Source organism: Saccoglossus kowalevskii, chromosome 15 (assembly GCF_978046115.1).
Source record: "Saccoglossus kowalevskii chromosome 15, keSacKowa6.1, whole genome shotgun sequence".
NCBI lineage: Eukaryota > Metazoa > Hemichordata > Enteropneusta > Harrimaniidae > Saccoglossus > Saccoglossus kowalevskii.
This window is the reverse complement of record NC_140655.1, coordinates 28,933,312-28,951,343: the sequence shown is the minus strand read 5'-3', so window position 1 is coordinate 28,951,343 and position 18,032 is coordinate 28,933,312. Positions and strand designations below refer to the sequence as shown.

At 35.3% G+C, this 18,032-nt stretch overlaps 3 protein-coding genes across 3 annotated transcripts in view; 2 read left to right on the top strand and 1 right to left on the bottom strand.

Annotated features, from left to right (window-relative positions):
• Positions 1–2,708: 2,708 nt before the first annotated feature.
• LOC146734304 (uncharacterized) lies at positions 2,709–6,049 on the top strand. Its single transcript, XM_085508377.1, has 2 exons — positions 2,709–2,833; positions 4,638–6,049. Exon 2 carries the CDS (start codon positions 4,729–4,731, stop codon positions 5,944–5,946), a length of 1,218 nt encoding a protein of 405 aa, XP_085364503.1. The 5' UTR covers positions 2,709–2,833; positions 4,638–4,728; the 3' UTR covers positions 5,947–6,049.
• Positions 6,050–9,575: 3,526 nt separating this feature from the next.
• LOC146734303 (uncharacterized) lies at positions 9,576–12,916 on the top strand. Its single transcript, XM_085508376.1, has 2 exons — positions 9,576–9,700; positions 11,505–12,916. Exon 2 carries the CDS (start codon positions 11,596–11,598, stop codon positions 12,811–12,813), a length of 1,218 nt encoding a protein of 405 aa, XP_085364502.1. The 5' UTR covers positions 9,576–9,700; positions 11,505–11,595; the 3' UTR covers positions 12,814–12,916.
• A 3,099-nt stretch (positions 12,917–16,015) lies between these two features.
• Positions 16,016–18,032, bottom strand: part of LOC102800892 (basement membrane-specific heparan sulfate proteoglycan core protein-like) — a 187,512-nt gene continuing 185,495 nt past the window's right edge. Inside the window, exon 79 of the mRNA XM_085508562.1 lies at positions 16,016–17,902. Within this exon, the coding sequence (XP_085364688.1) occupies positions 17,733–17,902 (170 nt within the window). The 3' untranslated portion in view covers positions 16,016–17,732. The remainder of the gene's footprint in view (positions 17,903–18,032) is intronic.

Below are 18,032 nucleotides of genomic sequence, written 5' to 3'. Positions count from 1 at the left end.
TGGTGGTCAACAAACAAACTCGAACCAACCTAACAGCTTCGATGTTCCATATCTTGTTTGTACGACAACTAGTCAACACACATTTCACACAGCTCTGTCGTCTTTATTGTAAATTGCGTAACAAGAATGGACACAATGGGTAAGTCGCAGTACAATCAGTGCACAAAACTGTTATATCAACTCTCCTCTGTAGTAGTAATGACTCTGACGTAATTCCTAAACTTTGAACTAATCGATTCCGGCGTCTTGCAAGAAACTATTTTGTCTTTATTCCATTGTAGCGAAATGTATACCATACAATCAAAGAGACGACTATTTTCAGAAAACGATGTGCGCACCGCAAGTTAAACACAATATTCCTGTTGAGGGACTGTGACATTGTTTGGGTTGTACATTTCAAATGTAGAGAGGGCGTTATTTGAACTCATCGCTCATCGATTCCATCTTAAATCAAAGCGTGATTTGTTTTCTGGAGAGGAAGTCTCGTTGAGAGTCGTCAAACTTGAGGCTCAGATAGAATCTCTTGAAATTGAAAAAGATAGTCAGAGGACTGCTCAAAGTCACCGTCCCCCAACACGGGAGGGACGGTGTCAAAGTACAGAAGATAAAGAGTCGAATCACGGATTCGCATATGATTGCGAACGCAGAGGGCGCAATAACGGGTGCGTGTTTTACAACATGCTAGTAGCCATTTTTGATGAGATAACAGTGCACTGTAGTCAACTTGCACAATACCACGCTGAATTGAGGAAGAATGCAGTAATTGAAAAAACGAAGTCGTCTTTTATGGCTTCTTTCATGTTCCGATTGAAAAGGAAAAACAAGATAATCAGTGATTGTGATCTGAAAATTCTGTCAGGAATTATGACAAAAAGGAAGTCTAAATGATCAAAGAGTAACTGTCGCCATGGTGATGAGATAGAAACAGATGTGACATTTTTTAAAAATTTTCAACTTAATTTTATTATTTTCTATATTTTAATAAAAGACAGCAATGCGTCTGGAGCACTGCCTTAAAGGTAGATATCATAAGATCGTCACAAACGGCCTTGTATATTGTCCCGTCGGTAATTGTATGTTAAGAATATCATGCATATATCTACCACTGAGAAAGGAAACTTTGCCCGAAACGTTATATGGAATAACTACCAAGGACAATGATCACCTACAGCTATTTCCTATATATTGAAACACAGTAGGAAATATTTGGTAGTCGTTATTCTAAGTAACTATTTGAAATAAAGACGTTTCGGGCAACTTGAATGGTTCGTATTCGGTATAATTATACTTGTCTTCACAAACGCAGTACACGTGAGTGTGGGGGCATAGTTGTGTCACATTTTGGGGATTGTAGCATTGTAGCATAGAATGTCTTTGTTTTCTATTAATTTGGTAATGTATATATTTGTAATAACCTTCAATATTGTTTTGGCAAAAATAACATAGCGTACATGTAAAACATTCAGGCAATGAAAAACACTAGAAATTGCAACTACGGCAACCGAAGACGGCCACAATTATGTTCTTTTAAAATGTCGCACTTTCATCACCATGTTTTATCGCCTTTAGTAAATCACAATTAAAAAAAAAAACACAATTTGGATTTTTTTTTTTGACTTGCGTTTTTGTTAAATTATCTGCTCACCATCCCTCACGCCGAAAGCAAATTTTGCTGACATACATAACATACACAAAGGGCTTCAGCTTGATTCTTCGAGAACCGACACCCCCTCAAAAGTTGTTTAATGGTAAGAGGCGTAAAAAACAGTACGTGAAATTAATATTAGTCAAATCATAATAATGATTAAAATGTTAATTTTATTTATAATGCGGAAATACATTGGCAACTATCAAAGATTATGGTTATAGATAACAAGCAGCCTCTCGGCTGAGATAGCTCCGCTGTTAGCAATGCACATTTCAATTAAAGAACAGAAGATACTATTAGAAAATGAACAATATGCATAGTATCATTGCAATGGGACTTGCTGTTTTCAACAAGAAGTCGAAAATATCACTTTTTACCAAAAATGATAAAAATATTCATCAAAATTAGAGAATTGAAGATATCATTACAAAATGAACAAATCTGAGAGGTCCACATGTAGTACCTATATATGTAATATCAAAGCAATTGGACTTGCGGTTTTTAACAAGAAGTTGAAAATATCACTTTTTACCAAAAATGACAAAAATATTCACCAAAATTAGAGAGTTAAAGATATCATTACAAAATGAACAAATCTGAGAGGGGTCCACATGTAGTACCTATATATGTAATATCAAAGCAATTGGACTTGCGGTTTTTAACAAGAAGTTGAAAATATCACTTTTTACCAAAAATTACAAAAATATTCACCCAAATTAGAGAATTGAAGATATTACAAAATGAACAAATCTGAGAGAGGTCCACATGTAGTACCTATATATGTAATATCAAAGCAATTGGACTTGCGGTTTTTAACAAGAAGTTGAAAATATCACTTTTTACCAAAAATGACAGAAATATTCACCAAAATTAGAGAATTAAAGATATCATTACAAAATGAACAAATCTGAGAGAGGTCCACATGTAGTACCGACGACGACGACGGACGATGACGGACAATCACTCATATGATAAGCTCCGCTCGACAAAGTCGACAGTGGAGCTAAAAATTTGTCAGCCGTTTCAATTAATTAAATGTTCATTGAGGGCGCACTCGTGAAGTGAACTTTGACCGATTAGAGTACGATGCGTAGAGTGTCTACTACATTCGTCGATGTACTGCAAAGGACGCCAATCGAAACGCTCCAATTTTTCTCAGTGACATTTTATAGGATTCGTTTGTCGGTGAGTAATTACAAGCTGTTGTAAAATATATTTCTGATGACATCGCGACTGAAATTTTACGGATTCGTTTTCAAAATGGCGGCCATGATTTGATCATATAATAAGGACATTCATTTGCCTTTTTTTACATCTCGAAATCGTGATATCTCCATCGACGACAGCGAATATTTATTTTTGTATGCAAATATTGCATACAATTTTGTATTTTGGAACATTGTTTTGTAGTTTTGACGAAGCTGTATTTGGTCCTGGATTTGAGCTCCTTTCAGTTTGTGGTCCGAGTAAACGAATTTTTGATGAATACGGTACCCCGGTATTTCTGTCAACACATTCATTTTTGGGGAACATTTTGAGTTATTTAAAGCTACATGTTTTTTGCCTTGACGTTTGGGGTTTTTTTCTGACACTAAACCGTCTATAATCGTGAAACTGACAAAGCTACGGCATTCTTGAATGTACTCGGAATGACTACGGAGACAATAATAGTGTTTCTGTTGACCCTACCGTATTTGGGTGAATTTTATGCAATTATTCTCTCAGTTCAAACAAAACACAACAACAGTTTTGGCGGATAATTAATTTCGTTTTATTCACTAACGAAACAATGAGTTTTGCTGATCATGTTCGCCAGTCAACAAGACAAAAAGGCAGAATCACAAAACTGAAAATAACATCAAGATGCAATAAAAACTAACAAAACTAGCAAGTAAATCATGAAACCGAAAGAATCAATCGATGCACGTGAAAAAAAAAGCTAATAAAGAAAAGCAAAATAACGATTCGAGAAAAAGCAAATAAAATTTAAAAAAAAAAAAAAAATAAAACATTCACTTGCGAAAAAGCCCACCTCGGACAACAAGCAATGAAAAGGGTGGGTGGGTGGGGAAATCGAAAAGTTCACGGTTGACTTGAAAGCAACAAAAGACGCTACTAACTAACAATACAAAATTGTGCATGCGTGAAACAATCAATTTGCATAAATACAACAAGACAATTGCGCATGCGCGCAGTGCAAATAATAAAATTCACGGGAATAATTAACCATTTTGAAATACAAAATTACACAATTTAGCACGTTTTTATTTTATTTGTATGCAAATGACTAAATTGCAATTTGTGGTCATGTTTTGTTAAACTCACATCCTGTATTGAATGCATCACTGAAATACAAAAAAAAATATTTATAAGGTAGTCCAATAGAAAAAAAATAAAAATGCTACCTGCATACCCAATATTTCATTAGCCTGACCACGGTTACTAGCAATCGTTGCCTGATATTAAAAAACTCAGAATTTCCTTAGTGGAATAGCACACTAAGGATAGTACTACTAATGTACTTGTGTGTGTGGCACATTTATTTTAGGCTCAGGTTTGTTACCATACATTGTCATGTTTTTTTCTATTGCTTATCTTAACATAATATTAGTCCTTCTGAAAAAAAAACACGTTTTATGCACAACTGTTATTTATCCTGAAACCATAAAAATTACCACAACATACCATTACCTACAAACTTATATGTACACTAACTATCATGTACCAGTTCTACTATGCTTTTTATTTGATATTTGGCCGAGTATGAGGATGGGTGCACATTTGCATTTGTCTCGTGTTTAATTGGATCAAAAAGCAAATTAATATGTATATGTTTGACATTATGTCTTGTTTGAAAGAAACTGGATGCTGGATAACTGCTATAATGCACAATGTACTGGAGTGTGTGACAGTTTGTCACATGACAAGACACTTTATAATAAAAAAAAATTACACTGATCTGAAACTATTTTTTTTTTCATTGCTGCAGCAAAACCAGTAAGCTTATATTGGTGATACATGTAACAGCTGGGAAGAAACTAAACACAAGTTGGCATTATTGCCATTGGCCAATGTAACAGATGGAAAGTTTGATAGAAGTTAATAGTGAGGATCCATTTCAATGCACTGTGTGTGGAAAAAACTTGGGTCGCAAGTGGGATTTAATACGTCACATGAGAACCCATACAGGGGAGAAACCTTTTCAATGCAGTCAGTGTGACAAAACCTTTTCTGTTAAAAGTTCATTAGATTGCCATGTCAAATTACACAGTGGAGAAAATCTACACCAATGTGATTTGTGTGTGAAGAAGTTTGCAAGACGTTGGGACTTACTGCGTCATCGGGAAACGCATACAGATCAGCGACCATACCAGTGTTCTCTGTGTGGTAAGAGCTATTCCGTGAAAAACAGCTTGGACTGCCATATGAGGATACACAAGGAAGAGAACCTATTCCAGTGCGCAGTGTGTGCAAAGGGCTTCGCACGGAAATGGGATTACCTCCGCCATGTTCAAAGCCACACAGGCGAGAGGCCATATACATGTGAACTGTGTGGGAAAACTTTAGCATCAAAAAGCAGTTTACGATACCACAGACAAATTCATGAAAATTCTGAAATATATAGTAATAACACAGACATGATAAATGTATATAATTGCTTAATCTGTGACAAGAAATTTTCACGCAAGTGGGATATGTATCGCCATGTAAGAACGCACTCCAAAGAGAAGCCATTTAAATGTTGTGAATGTGAGAAGGACTTCGCGGTTAAAAGCTCGCTTGATTATCACATGAAGTCACATAATAAACAGTATGTCCACCAGTGTGTGCTCTGTGCAAAACATTTTGCAAGAAAATGGGATTTGATTCGTCACATGAGAATACACACGGGTGAAAAACCTCATCAGTGTTCGGTATGTGAAAAAAGCTTTTCTATAAAGCAGAGTTTAATACGACACATGGAAACACATACCCAGGAGAAAAACTGGTATCCATGTCTTCTGTGTAACACAAAGTTTTTTGAGAAAAATAGCTTGGATTATCATATGAGAACACATTCATTGGCGGTCGTGCTTGAAAATTGCACTCAGAGCCTCATTGATGATTGTGGATTTCGATTTCTCACCAGGAACATGGCCCCGAAATTGCCAAATCATGAAAAATGTGCTAATGGAGAATACTATTTACCCACAAGTTATAAATGTTCTGAAAGCTCAAATTGCAAATTAGAAGCAACAGGGAAAATGTACAGTTTGAGTGAAGTGCAGGTTGTTGAGATATTTCGTCTTACATTTTAATTCGAAAAAAATGTACAAGTAATATTCAAACAATTTTCTACTCTACATACAAGGGTCATTTTGTAAATATTCTGTTAATAAAGATAAGAAGGTTGGTTCTCTATCTGGATGATCTTTTGTGTAGTTGACTTAATTACGAACTGAGACGTTTCCAAGCTTTAATAGGTTATTTTCAGGTGAATGAGTCACCGGTGGTAATCAGTGCAAGTTGCCCCCAGGTCAAACCTCATACCACATTGGATTGTGGGTAAATCAATGGGTGAATCTTTACACAAACAATGCATGAAGTTGGTGACTTACAGGTAAAACTGGAAAAACAGCGGTTTGGAAACGACCATCCTCTTGTAAACACCACATTTTACAAAAAGCAACCTTGTAAATGTAACACCTAGTTTGAGTCTATTAAAAAATACGGCCAAGAATGGAACACTCAAGATAAAATCACAAACCAATAGCATCTGAGCTACTGTGGATTCGGATAGAGGCCCTCTGCAAATTATAATAATGGGGCTTCATTGTTTTCACAATATGCATTGCAACTTTGTATCAATTTGAATCAACCTTTGTTCGGTGCTAAGCAATTGCTAGCTGAATTTTTCAATTTTATTAGTCCCCGTTCGGACGTAGTCCGAAAATGGGGACTTATGTTTTGCCGTGATCACCTGTATCTCGAACATGCATGGACCGATTAAGTTTAAACTTCACTCATACATCACACATTATATGGGACATATGCACATGCATTTTTTTTATGATCCGATTAACGATAGCCGAATAGCGGCCATTTTAAGGCCGAAAATGCATCAAAATCGCACATTTTCACCATTCCGGACCCGGATCTCGATTATGCATGGACGGATTTTGTTCAAATTTGGTACATACATTAAACATAATAGGACCTTGATGCACGTCATTTTTTTTTGGGGATCGGGTTTGAAATGGCCGACTGGCGGCCATTTTGTTTTAAAGAATTCAGTTCTGGATCCGTATCCGAGACATGTCTGGATTGATCAAGTTCAAACTTCACACACACAAGGTACATCATGTCACAAATATGTATGTGCATTTGTTTCATGATCTCATTAACGATAGCCAAATGGCGGCCGCTTTAAGGCCGAAAATGCATTGAAATCGCACATTTTCACCATTCCGGACCCAGATCTCAGTTATGCATGGACGGATTTCGTTCAAATTTGGTACATACATTAAACATAATAGGACCTTGATGCACGTCATTTTTTTTTTTCGGATCAAGTTCGAAATGGCCGACTGGCGGCCATTTTGTTTTAAAGAATTCAGTTCTGGATCCGTATCCGAGACATGTCTGGATTGATCAAGTTCAAACTTCACACACACAAGGTACATCATGTCACAAATATGTATGTGCATTTGTTTCATGATCTCATTAACGATAGCCAAATGGAGCGCTTTAAGGCCGAAAATGCATTGAAATCGCACATTTTCACCATTCCGGACCCGGATCTCAGTTATGCATGGACGAATTTTGTTCAAATTTGGTACATACATTAAACATAATAGGACCTTGATGCATATGATTGCGAACGCAGAGGGCGCAATAACGGGTGCGTGTTTTACAACATGCTAGTAGCCATTTTTGATGAGATAACAGTGCACTGTAGTCAACTTGCACAATACCACGCTGAATTGAGGAAGAATGCAGTAATTGAAAAAACGAAGTCGTCTTTTATGGCTTCTTTCATGTTCCGATTGAAAAGGAAAAACAAGATAATCAGTGATTGTGATCTGAAAATTCTGTCAGGAATTATGACAAAAAGGAAGTCTAAATGATCAAAGAGTAACTGTCGCCATGGTGATGAGATAGAAACAGATGTGACATTTTTTAAAAATTTTCAACTTAATTTTATTATTTTCTATATTTTAATAAAAGACAGCAATGCGTCTGGAGCACTGCCTTAAAGGTAGATATCATAAGATCGTCACAAACGGCCTTGTATATTGTCCCGTCGGTAATTGTATGTTAAGAATATCATGCATATATCTACCACTGAGAAAGGAAACTTTGCCCGAAACGTTATATGGAATAACTACCAAGGACAATGATCACCTACAGCTATTTCCTATATATTGAAACACAGTAGGAAATATTTGGTAGTCGTTATTCTAAGTAACTATTTGAAATAAAGACGTTTCGGGCAACTTGAATGGTTCGTATTCGGTATAATTATACTTGTCTTCACAAACGCAGTACACGTGAGTGTGGGGGCATAGTTGTGTCACATTTTGGGGATTGTAGCATTGTAGCATAGAATGTCTTTGTTTTCTATTAATTTGGTAATGTATATATTTGTAATAACCTTCAATATTGTTTTGGCAAAAATAACATAGCGTACATGTAAAACATTCAGGCAATGAAAAACACTAGAAATTGCAACTACGGCAACCGAAGACGGCCACAATTATGTTCTTTTAAAATGTCGCACTTTCATCACCATGTTTTATCGCCTTTAGTAAATCACAATTAAAAAAAAAAACACAATTTGGATTTTTTTTTTTGACTTGCGTTTTTGTTAAATTATCTGCTCACCATCCCTCACGCCGAAAGCAAATTTTGCTGACATACATAACATACACAAAGGGCTTCAGCTTGATTCTTCGAGAACCGACACCCCCTCAAAAGTTGTTTAATGGTAAGAGGCGTAAAAAACAGTACGTGAAATTAATATTAGTCAAATCATAATAATGATTAAAATGTTAATTTTATTTATAATGCGGAAATACATTGGCAACTATCAAAGATTATGGTTATAGATAACAAGCAGCCTCTCGGCTGAGATAGCTCCGCTGTTAGCAATGCACATTTCAATTAAAGAACAGAAGATACTATTAGAAAATGAACAATATGCATAGTATCATTGCAATGGGACTTGCTGTTTTCAACAAGAAGTCGAAAATATCACTTTTTACCAAAAATGATAAAAATATTCATCAAAATTAGAGAATTGAAGATATCATTACAAAATGAACAAATCTGAGAGGTCCACATGTAGTACCTATATATGTAATATCAAAGCAATTGGACTTGCGGTTTTTAACAAGAAGTTGAAAATATCACTTTTTACCAAAAATGACAAAAATATTCACCAAAATTAGAGAGTTAAAGATATCATTACAAAATGAACAAATCTGAGAGGGGTCCACATGTAGTACCTATATATGTAATATCAAAGCAATTGGACTTGCGGTTTTTAACAAGAAGTTGAAAATATCACTTTTTACCAAAAATTACAAAAATATTCACCCAAATTAGAGAATTGAAGATATTACAAAATGAACAAATCTGAGAGAGGTCCACATGTAGTACCTATATATGTAATATCAAAGCAATTGGACTTGCGGTTTTTAACAAGAAGTTGAAAATATCACTTTTTACCAAAAATGACAGAAATATTCACCAAAATTAGAGAATTAAAGATATCATTACAAAATGAACAAATCTGAGAGAGGTCCACATGTAGTACCGACGACGACGACGGACGATGACGGACAATCACTCATATGATAAGCTCCGCTCGACAAAGTCGACAGTGGAGCTAAAAATTTGTCAGCCGTTTCAATTAATTAAATGTTCATTGAGGGCGCACTCGTGAAGTGAACTTTGACCGATTAGAGTACGATGCGTAGAGTGTCTACTACATTCGTCGATGTACTGCAAAGGACGCCAATCGAAACGCTCCAATTTTTCTCAGTGACATTTTATAGGATTCGTTTGTCGGTGAGTAATTACAAGCTGTTGTAAAATATATTTCTGATGACATCGCGACTGAAATTTTACGGATTCGTTTTCAAAATGGCGGCCATGATTTGATCATATAATAAGGACATTCATTTGCCTTTTTTTACATCTCGAAATCGTGATATCTCCATCGACGACAGCGAATATTTATTTTTGTATGCAAATATTGCATACAATTTTGTATTTTGGAACATTGTTTTGTAGTTTTGACGAAGCTGTATTTGGTCCTGGATTTGAGCTCCTTTCAGTTTGTGGTCCGAGTAAACGAATTTTTGATGAATACGGTACCCCGGTATTTCTGTCAACACATTCATTTTTGGGGAACATTTTGAGTTATTTAAAGCTACATGTTTTTTGCCTTGACGTTTGGGGTTTTTTTCTGACACTAAACCGTCTATAATCGTGAAACTGACAAAGCTACGGCATTCTTGAATGTACTCGGAATGACTACGGAGACAATAATAGTGTTTCTGTTGACCCTACCGTATTTGGGTGAATTTTATGCAATTATTCTCTCAGTTCAAACAAAACACAACAGCAGTTTTGGCGGATAATTAATTTCGTTTTATTCACTAACGAAACAATGAGTTTTGCTGATCATGTTCGCCAGTCAACAAGACAAAAAGGCAGAATCACAAAACTGAAAATAACATCAAGATGCAATAAAAACTAACAAAACTAGCAAGTAAATCATGAAACCGAAAGAATCAATCGATGCACGTGAAAAAAAAAGCTAATAAAGAAAAGCAAAATAACGATTCGAGAAAAAGCAAATAAAATTTAAAAAAAAAAAAAAAATAAAACATTCACTTGCGAAAAAGCCCACCTCGGACAACAAGCAATGAAAAGGGTGGGTGGGTGGGGAAATCGAAAAGTTCACGGTTGACTTGAAAGCAACAAAAGACGCTACTAACTAACAATACAAAATTGTGCATGCGTGAAACAATCAATTTGCATAAATACAACAAGACAATTGCGCATGCGCGCAGTGCAAATAATAAAATTCACGGGAATAATTAACCATTTTGAAATACAAAATTACACAATTTAGCACGTTTTTATTTTATTTGTATGCAAATGACTAAATTGCAATTTGTGGTCATGTTTTGTTAAACTCACATCCTGTATTGAATGCATCACTGAAATACAAAAAAAAATATTTATAAGGTAGTCCAATAGAAAAAAAATAAAAATGCTACCTGCATACCCAATATTTCATTAGCCTGACCACGGTTACTAGCAATCGTCGCCTGATATTAAAAAACTCAGAATTTCCTTAGTGGAATAGCACACTAAGGATAGTACTACTAATGTACTTGTGTGTGTGGCACATTTATTTTAGGCTCAGGTTTGTTACCATACATTGTCATGTTTTTTTCTATTGCTTATCTTAACATAATATTAGTCCTTCTGAAAAAAAAACACGTTTTATGCACAACTGTTATTTATCCTGAAACCATAAAAATTACCACAACATACCATTACCTACAAACTTATATGTACACTAACTATCATGTACCAGTTCTACTATGCTTTTTATTTGATATTTGGCCGAGTATGAGGATGGGTGCACATTTGCATTTGTCTCGTGTTTAATTGGATCAAAAAGCAAATTAATATGTATATGTTTGACATTATGTCTTGTTTGAAAGAAACTGGATGCTGGATAACTGCTATAATGCACAATGTACTGGAGTGTGTGACAGTTTGTCACATGACAAGACACTTTATAATAAAAAAAAATTACACTGATCTGAAACTATTTTTTTTTTCATTGCTGCAGCAAAACCAGTAAGCTTATATTGGTGATACATGTAACAGCTGGGAAGAAACTAAACACAAGTTGGCATTATTGCCATTGGCCAATGTAACAGATGGAAAGTTTGATAGAAGTTAATAGTGAGGATCCATTTCAATGCACTGTGTGTGGAAAAAACTTGGGTCGCAAGTGGGATTTAATACGTCACATGAGAACCCATACAGGGGAGAAACCTTTTCAATGCAGTCAGTGTGACAAAACCTTTTCTGTTAAAAGTTCATTAGATTGCCATGTCAAATTACACAGTGGAGAAAATCTACACCAATGTGATTTGTGTGTGAAGAAGTTTGCAAGACGTTGGGACTTACTGCGTCATCGGGAAACGCATACAGATCAGCGACCATACCAGTGTTCTCTGTGTGGTAAGAGCTATTCCGTGAAAAACAGCTTGGACTGCCATATGAGGATACACAAGGAAGAGAACCTATTCCAGTGCGCAGTGTGTGCAAAGGGCTTCGCACGGAAATGGTATTACCTCCGCCATGTTCAAAGCCACACAGGCGAGAGGCCATATACATGTGAACTGTGTGGGAAAACTTTAGCATCAAAAAGCAGTTTACGATACCACAGACAAATTCATGAAAATTCTGAAATATATAGTAATAACACAGACATGATAAATGTATATAATTGCTTAATCTGTGACAAGAAATTTTCACGCAAGTGGGATATGTATCGCCATGTAAGAACGCACTCCAAAGAGAAGCCATTTAAATGTTGTGAATGTGAGAAGGACTTCGCGGTTAAAAGCTCGCTTGATTATCACATGAAGTCACATAATAAACAGTATGTCCACCAGTGTGTGCTCTGTGCAAAACATTTTGCAAGAAAATGGGATTTGATTCGTCACATGAGAATACACACGGGTGAAAAACCTCATCAGTGTTCGGTATGTGAAAAAAGCTTTTCTATAAAGCAGAGTTTAATACGACACATGGAAACACATACCCAGGAGAAAAACTGGTATCCATGTCTTCTGTGTAACACAAAGTTTTTTGAGAAAAATAGCTTGGATTATCATATGAGAACACATTCATTGGCGGTCGTGCTTGAAAATTGCACTCAGAGCCTCATTGATGATTGTGGATTTCGATTTCTCACCAGGAACATGGCCCCGAAATTGCCAAATCATGAAAAATGTGCTAATGGAGAATACTATTTACCCACAAGTTATAAATGTTCTGAAAGCTCAAATTGCAAATTAGAAGCAACAGGGAAAATGTACAGTTTGAGTGAAGTGCAGGTTGTTGAGATATTTCGTCTTACATTTTAATTCGAAAAAAATGTACAAGTAATATTCAAACAATTTTCTACTCTACATACAAGGGTCATTTTGTAAATATTCTGTTAATAAAGATAAGAAGGTTGGTTCTCTATCTGGATGATCTTTTGTGTAGTTGACTTAATTACGAACTGAGACGTTTCCAAGCTTTAATAGGTTATTTTCAGGTGAATGAGTCACCGGTGGTAATCAGTGCAAGTTGCCCCCAGGTCAAACCTCATACCACATTGGATTGTGGGTAAATCAATGGGTGAATCTTTACACAAACAATGCATGAAGTTGGTGACTTACAGGTAAAACTGGAAAAACAGCGGTTTGGAAACGACCATCCTCTTGTAAACACCACATTTTACAAAAAGCAACCTTGTAAATGTAACACCTAGTTTGAGTCTATTAAAAAATACGGCCAAGAATGGAACACTCAAGATAAAATCACAAACCAATAGCATCTGAGCTACTGTGGATTCGGATAGAGGCCCTCTGCAAATTATAATAATGGGGCTTCATTGTTTTCACAATATGCATTGCAACTTTGTATCAATTTGAATCAACCTTTGTTCGGTGCTAAGCAATTGCTAGCTGAATTTTTCAATTTTATTAGTCCCCGTTCGGACGTAGTCCGAAAATGGGGACTTATGTTTTGCCGTGATCACCTGTATCTCGAACATGCATGGACCGATTAAGTTTAAACTTCACTCATACATCACACATTATATGGGACATATGCACATGCATTTTTTTTATGATCCGATTAACGATAGCCGAATAGCGGCCATTTTAAGGCCGAAAATGCATCAAAATCGCACATTTTCACCATTCCGGACCCGGATCTCGATTATGCATGGACGGATTTTGTTCAAATTTGGTACATACATTAAACATAATAGGACCTTGATGCACGTCATTTTTTTTTGGGGATCGGGTTTGAAATGGCCGACTGGCGGCCATTTTGTTTTAAAGAATTCAGTTCTGGATCCGTATCCGAGACATGTCTGGATTGATCAAGTTCAAACTTCACACACACAAGGTACATCATGTCACAAATATGTATGTGCATTTGTTTCATGATCTCATTAACGATAGCCAAATGGCGGCCGCTTTAAGGCCGAAAATGCATTGAAATCGCACATTTTCACCATTCCGGACCCAGATCTCAGTTATGCATGGACGGATTTCGTTCAAATTTGGTACATACATTAAACATAATAGGACCTTGATGCACGTCATTTTTTTTTTTCGGATCAAGTTCGAAATGGCCGACTGGCGGCCATTTTGTTTTAAAGAATTCAGTTCTGGATCCGTATCCGAGACATGTCTGGATTGATCAAGTTCAAACTTCACACACACAAGGTACATCATGTCACAAATATGTATGTGCATTTGTTTCATGATCTCATTAACGATAGCCAAATGGAGCGCTTTAAGGCCGAAAATGCATTGAAATCGCACATTTTCACCATTCCGGACCCGGATCTCAGTTATGCATGGACGAATTTTGTTCAAATTTGGTACATACATTAAACATAATAGGACCTTGATGCACGTCTTTTTTTTTTTTCGGATCAAGTTCGAAATGGCCGACTGGCGGCCATTTTGTTAAAGAATTCAGTTCTGGATCCGTATCCAAGACATGTCTGGATTGATCAAGTTCAAACTTCACACACACATGGTACACAAATAGATATGTGCATTTGTTTCATGATCCGCTTAACAATAGCTGAATGATGGCCATTTTAAGGCCGAAAATGCATCAAAATCACGTATTTTCACAATTCCGGAACCGGATCTCAGTCATGCATGGATGGATTTTGTTCAGATTTAGTACAATGTGTTGTACATATGCAGGTGCATTTCGGTCATGATCTGCTTTGAATGTATATGTCACTCAAATATGAACGGAACGGGGACATGTCATTGACAATGACTTGTTGTTTTAGTCATAGTTATCATTGCAACTTGTACAGTAAATGTCACAGATGTGGTTTGCGTCTTGTAAACCCACTTACAAGATACTGACAGATCCATAACATTGAAGTTTACAATCATAAACACATATTAATTTGTGTAATTTCACACACCTTATGTGTTACTTATTTATGCACATTATTTCTCGTTTATTTTTTTGATATTACTGGTACCACTTTTTGTTTAATTTTGATAAAAGGGCAGGGCAAGACAATACGATTTGCATATTCTCAATTATTTCGACAAATTTTTGATGAAATTCTCTTGAAAGTATTCCTTCTCCCTTCTCCCACATGCAAAACAGCCACCATGGTATTAACAATGACATTGTTTTTTTATTAGATGATATCAAAAGAAATGCATCTGATGAGTTTTTTAAAAATGATATTTATTTTACAATATTCTAACCCATATCTTGAAATACAGTCTAAATGTACTGATAAAGTGAAAACTATCTGTAATAAATACATTACTGGATGTGATCTGAATAAAAAAAAAGGATTCTTTAAAATATATAAATATATATAAAACTCCCACAACTGTTTAAGAATCGCAGTGTTCTGTTACATAAAATAAGATGGAAATAAAGATTGTGAAAGTTCCTTTGAAAAAACAAATTTAAAAAAAATGATTACATGTGAAGGAATTCATTAAAATCTCAAATACTATTGGAAAAAAATTACTGAATTGTTAAAAATGAATAGCAAAAAATCTTTACAAAAAACAATATCTTTTTGTATTTTAAAAATAGAAAGAAAGGCGATTTACACAAAAGACAAGGAATATTTCAGTATTTAGTTTGCTTAAAATGCTTTCTATCGATTATACACAGAAAACATCTACGACACAAAGTGGATAAGCTAGATGTTCTGTATATTCGTGTAACATTGTATTTGTTAGTGAAAATTTTTTAAAAATTCAGCATGATTTATAATAATTTGCTTCTACACTGATCTAAATGTATGAAAAGTTTAAACTACCACATGAGCATATTTTAGCATAGTCATCGCGCAGCACATGTTTGAATTTCATGTAAACAAACAACGTATTTTCATGTGTACGTTGCAATGAGTCCCATATCAAAGAGGACACAACCCGACAACCACTGCCCTTTAACTAAGTGGCAGGTAGCAGCGGTAATTGCCATTCTTTTCTTTCCAAGACAAAACAGTAACAGACCATGAATATATATTTATATAGTATTTGTGGGTATCAGTGTCATAATGTATTTTTGTCTGAGTAAGTCATCAACTCTGCCATCTTGTCCATACCTAATGGTGTTATAACCAATAAAATAAGCTGCAAATGCACACCATTAATTTGACGAACAACCAAAATGCAGTCAATTACCAGGGGGTAATACAAATTTAGGTTTGGATGAGACTGCATGTTGTGAACTTAACATCGAATGAGCCAACATGGTGCTGACATAATCCAGAAACCCACACATGGTCTATGGTGTTCAGTTACAGTTCTCAAGCACATTACCTAGGAAAATTGTTGATATGTTAGTGTGAATCTGGCTTCCACAACTACATGTACTATACATGCGAGTAATGCAATCGTATCCAAATGTACATCATAGCAACTAAGATTCCACTGCTCAAGAGATATCACATTTAATAAATGTAAACTCCTGTAAAAAGAAATGGTTTGTTGTTCATAAAAGACAACTTTTTGACACTTAAGTCAAAAACACAAGTCACAGTGTTCAATTTCATGTTAGAGCACCACCACCAACGATAGAATAGAGAAACTTTTTTGATATATCAATCAAAATCCACCTATATTGAATGAATTTGAAAAGCATTACTCAGGAAAAAAACAAAAAAAAACATTGCATTAATAAATCCTGTTTTTGGCCTTTCACAGCGAGTATTACGAATTATACTCGTTTAGGAAAACAAATCTTTCTAAAAGCCATGCTACTTATTCATTAAAACGATTAGTTGAATCAGTTTACATAAGATATATACATTTTTATATATAATGTACTTTTCACATGATAGTATCAAGAGTATACTTGAAATGGTAGTCAACAAATTCGGCATTCGGTAATATACATATGCAAATTAGTTAACAATGCTTCAACTAAACCAACCTTTTTTGCTTGCTGAGAAATGAGATATTTCTAACTTTGAGTTGCCCAGTAACTCTGAGTGGTTCCCTGATTTATGTTACTTTTATAGGTTATTTTTTGGAGCTCTATAGAATTACTTATAAAGTATATCGGTAGTGTACAGATCAATTTTTTTTTCCAAAAATAGGACGGTGAGGCATTTTTTTTGTTTTTTACTAAAATAGCTGAATTCACACAAATTTTGCAGGTTTAATCAAATCGTCACCAGAGGGCGCTGTGTAGTTGCAAAAACAAAATTTTACCTTAACAGAACCATTAATTGTATCCCACTCAATGATACTTATACAAAATGATCACATTACCATGTACTTTCATATAATTCCTTATTTTCATACAAAACAAATCAAAAGTTGAACAAATCTTGGAGAGGAAGAAAGTTCTAGTAACAACTCAATTGAGTAAATTGAAGGTGTTGGTGTTTGCATGAATACAGCTACTTGTCTGTAATACTAGGCTGGGAAACTTCCAATGGATATTGCCATAGCAACATAATATCAGTAGTGTACTGCTATGGTTGAGGACAATCACATTATTTCCATGATATACTTTACTACACAATCATCACCCACCTATCCTAATAAGGAATGGTGTTGCATCTTGGGAATGACCTGAAAGGTCACACATCTGCTCGGTATCAGAAATTACATCTACTCCAGAGTGCTTCTACAATTTTTTCTCGATTACATTTTAAATTTAAATTAAATCGAAACCACCAAAAATACCACAATTTATCAACTTTCTAGCAATTATTGTGATATGATTTTGTACAAAAAAACAATATACAAATTACTTCGGTGAGGGGAAATTACGGCTGCGATGCACAATTGAGAACATTGACTCCCTTTTCAGCTTCAGTAAGTAGATGGATCCTTTTCTCAGGCTGATTACCAACTTGAATTACAAGGTTATATACACATCCTACAAATCCAGTATTGTATTTACCCCCAGTCAACGTTTCCATATCTGGAGTGCTTCCTGAAAGAGGATAAACCAATATGCAAATTAGAAGATGTATCGCATGGTAACAGTTATCCTATTATAGCCCATTTACCATTATAGTTTATTTGTGGTCTTGGTAAGTTACAGCCTGATTGGCCAGTGACTG

Bases quoted from the DNA above. Each gene is read 5' to 3' on its own strand.
- LOC146734304 (XM_085508377.1), top strand. From the start codon at position 4,729: ATGGAAAGTTTGATAGAAGTTAATAGTGAGGATCCATTTCAATGCACT.
- LOC146734303 (XM_085508376.1), top strand. From the start codon at position 11,596: ATGGAAAGTTTGATAGAAGTTAATAGTGAGGATCCATTTCAATGCACT.